The following is a 4,175-nucleotide window of genomic DNA, read 5'->3' on the forward strand; positions in this document are numbered from 1 at the left end:
TCATACAAAGACAAACAGCATGGAAGACTCAAGGCACGCTCTCTTCAGGACAACATTTTTCTTGTGACTAGGGGACCTTTTAAGGAAGCAGGAAATTTGAATGTCAAAGGCATGGGCAAAGGAGAGACCAGAGCCTTGTTTTTTCATTCCTAGAATTCTTATTTGCACCTGCAAGTTACTGGGTAATAGAGGGATGATCTAGATATTCCACTCCTCCAGCAGATCTATAGATATTGCTCTGGAATAATTTCCCAGATCAAGATATTTGGTGTGTTTGGATTAAATCTGCGACTACACCTCTGACAATCAAAAGCGCACACCCCAACATCTGCTATGTCACCCAGTTGCAAGATGGGGTGTGCAACTAAATGAGTTGGATGTCAGTGAAAGCCTACTCTCCTGAAGATGTTGGATGAAGTTGCTTGAGCAAGCCTTTCTCACTGGCACCTCTGAAAGTGGTACACGTAACTCCTTATCCCCCAAGCAAAATGGCCTAATGTTCCCAGCCACATCCTACATTTTTTCCCTATTCCCAGGGTGGCTCCCACATTTTTCCCAGACTTCTGTCTGTTCTGTGTCAGAAGTGATGAATCCTTGTTAAAGTAGCACAGTCTTCCAGCTTTTATATTTTCAGGGAAAAAAAAAAAAAAGGAGGCGTTCTATTTCTTATGGTAAGAAGTATAAATGCACCAAAACAACGGTATGGATACCCCTGTATTAATTGTTTAAAGAACTGTCATTGGAAGTTGGGGACTGGGAAGTCACAAAAGGCTCATTTGCCTTCTGATCGTCCTTCATGGAGGCTGCCTGGTCTGAGATGGAAGAGAAGGAAAGCTGGTCATGTTCCATTATACGCACTTGGTCCTCTTCCTTGTCCTTCTTCACATAAAACAACTTCCTAAACTTTTTGAGCTCGTGAAGTTCACAGAAAGTCTCGAGAACCACCAACATTGCGATAAGGCCCAGCAACAAATAACCTGGATACCAAAAAAAAAAAAAAAGACGACTGTTTTAATTATTAGCAGATTAAGTGGGGTTGGAACATTTTTAACCCTGTAACTTTTTCCACCCCCATCATGTCTGAATAGTACGTTAGTTTTCTTTATGACCCAGTTTCAGAACTCTGTAACGCACTTCAGACTGTCAAATCCTTTTTTTCCTTTTTCGTTCTACAATCAACAAGAGCCCGCATAATCAAAAAGAAGTAAGGCTAGTGGCTTTAATTCTGTTACAACTGTACAAAAGAAAAATATGTAAAGGCATTAAATGAAACAGAATACTAAAATTTACCACATGCATGCTCCCCCACTTACTCACTACCTTCATGATTAGGTGCACTTCAAAAGATTTTTTTTTCCCTTAATATCCCTACATATTACAAACAGAAGTAAAAGTATGGCAGCTAATTATGGTTATTTGTTGTTTGTACCAGTTTAGCAGGACAAATCACTTATTTCATGAAAACTTTTGAATTATTTCTCTTTAAAATTATAAGATACCCAACACCCTGGAATGAGTGGAAAACCAAAGCAACTAGAAATGTGTACAAAACCAATAAAAATGAAAAATTACTGCTGATATTTTAAAAACCTGACAAAGTTGCTATATCTGATGACACCTTGAAGAACATTTGCAATGTTTTACTAACAGATAAGCTATCCAAACTTGGAAGTGTTACTTAAGTGATATTACGGATTACTTCGGTAGTATACTGACTCTGATTTTTAAAGGTAATGGTCAGCTCTCACAAACTGAGACTTTTGGAAATGCAGCTTCATATGGTTAACAGCCCACTGTGCTCCTTTTTTTTTCTCTCCAAACATATGCATCTAGAATTTGAGTGAAGGTGTTAAAATGCGCATTTCTTAATCTCAGTGTTTCATTAGATCCCTGCTACTGATCATTACAATTTAACAAGGAGCATGACTACTTGAATATTTTATCATTTCAATGAGTAAATCAAACAGAAGCTAAGTGTATAATTATTAGTACAACATGTTCAACCAAAGGCTGAACATTAAATGTGCTGAAAGATCAACACAGATTAATTATTATAATCTACATATGGTCACTGTTCTGTCACCTAAAGGCATAAATATTTCACCTGTAGTTACACACGATTCACTGGCAATAACACTCTCCTCCTTCCAGGAGCACCATTAAACCAATATTGCAACACCAGCTACTGATCTAAATCAGCATTACAGCTAGAATTTATGAATTGTTTTTAAGCTTTATCTTGTGACATCAAATGAGAGCTATCTAAAGTTTAAGAAAGGATAATCTGAGCCATAATGTTTACTTCTGATATTGAGTTTTCAGAATGGTTAGAATTTTTACAAGGCTTTTACTATGTGTGACTTTCTCCATTCACTTCATCATTTAGCATCAGAAAATCAACTCTGCAGATCAGCAGAGTAATAATGAAAAGCTACTGCTGGTAAGAGAAACACGATGGGTAAAGGGGGGGAAATCTGCAATGACAACAGGCCTGGCAGGAGATTAAAATAAAGTGTTCTGTTGGCTAGTTCAAGGCATGAAAATTCAAGGCCCAATCTCTCTTTAGGTAAAACACAAAACCAAGTTAATGGACACTTTGCCCACATTAACATTGCTGGATCATGCACAGGAGCATAGACAAATGCGTACCAGCCTAAGAAATGGACCTGACTGGAACAGTTTGTTTCAGCCATTCATATTTTTTAACCGATGTGTCTGATGACCCAGGAATGTGCAGATGGATGCTGTACCAGAAACAGGGATGCTTCAAAACACTGTCACTGGAAAATATTGCCCTCAGGATACATTCATTCAGAATGCCAACACAAAGATAATTTTCTTATTTTTACTTTGATCAAATCACTGATCACTGTGCTGCTCTTCTGTGTCAAACATAATTAAACAATTTAAATTTAACATTTGTGGTCTTACTTTGCTATCATCTTGGTCTATTTCTCTCTCTGACAGCTGGTACGTACCAGCGCCAGCTTCAGCTACCTTCTGTTACAACTGGAGTCAGAAACTTTGCTATTCTGCCTCATTTCCCATTGTTCCTCGATTCCACCTACCATCTCACCTTCAAGATGACTTTAGGTTACAAGGATCATCTTCCTGGCTCTGTGATGCACTGAAATCTTAGCCCAAGATACTCATAACCATTTTCGTAATAGTAATGTAAGCATTTTTTTCTACGAGGGTAAGTAGCTATGGCTTAGCACAATGGAATTTTGGTTTTAGCTTTTTCTTTCTTAACTAAGAAAGCTGATCTTATTTAAAGGTTTCCTTCTTGCACAGCTACCTACAATGCCCAGTTTGCCAGCTGACAGCTCACAAAATCACCATCCACAGAATGGAGAGCAAAAGCCTGATTTTTTTTTTTTTTTTTTTTTTTTTTTTTTTTTTTTAATAAAATGTCTTTTACTTAGCTGGTTAGTTTGTCACTTACATGTAATTCCAATTTTATACAGCTCTCGGAATTTTTGATTGTAGCCTTCTCCTGGTACATAGTCGCCGAGGCCAATGGTGCTCAGGGAAATGAAACAGAAGTAAAAAGATTCCAAAAAATTCCAGTCATCTTCCAGAACAGAAAATATTGCTGCTGGGATTAAGAAGAAGCACGAGACAGTGATGAACCCAAGGACTATAGCGTGGATGATTGCAACAACCTGCTTGGAGAAGCCCCAGCGAATGTGGAAATACAGAACAGGCCGTCTAGTGACATATACAATGATACGCTGTACCACTGCTGTCAGGAAAAGCAGTGTAAACGGGATCCCAATGACTGAGTAGATGACGCAGAAGGCCTTTCCTCCTTCAGATAAAGGCACTGTGTGTCCATAACCTGGAACAAAGCAGAGGAGGCATAGGTTGAGCTAAAGCAGGGAGCTCACGTACCAACTTGATATTGGCTGTATTGTATGAGAAAAAACCCCACTCTTCACTATTGGTAATTCTGAATTCTGCTATTCTTGACAAATGCTGTTCAAAAAATCTGTTTTAAGCAGGCAAACAAAGTGCAAGTACTAGCAATAAGCAAGTAAAATTAAAAAAATATTTTTGTATTTCAAAATTGTAAACATAATCGTATAAATGCTTATTTTTGAGAAGGAAATAATATCTAGTCAGGAGTGGGAACCTATGCCAGGAAATCTGTGTTTTATTCTGGGTTTTCCTGC

General features: G+C 38.0%; 1 protein-coding gene across 1 annotated transcript; it reads right to left on the reverse strand.

Moving 5' to 3' along the window:
* Positions 1-429: 429 nt before the first annotated feature.
* KCNK1 (potassium channel, subfamily K, member 1) lies at positions 430-3,841 on the reverse strand (the record flags this gene model as incomplete). The annotated part of the gene is made up of 2 exons (XM_010296292.1): positions 430-977; positions 3,446-3,841. Coding segments are annotated over 2 exons (656 nt in total), but the record flags the coding sequence as incomplete, so codon positions are not given.
* Positions 3,842-4,175: the final 334 nt, after the last annotated feature.

Source organism: Phaethon lepturus, unplaced genomic scaffold (assembly GCF_000687285.1).
Source record: "Phaethon lepturus isolate BGI_N335 unplaced genomic scaffold, ASM68728v1 scaffold14151, whole genome shotgun sequence".
NCBI classification, from domain to species: Eukaryota; Metazoa; Chordata; class Aves; order Phaethontiformes; family Phaethontidae; genus Phaethon; species Phaethon lepturus.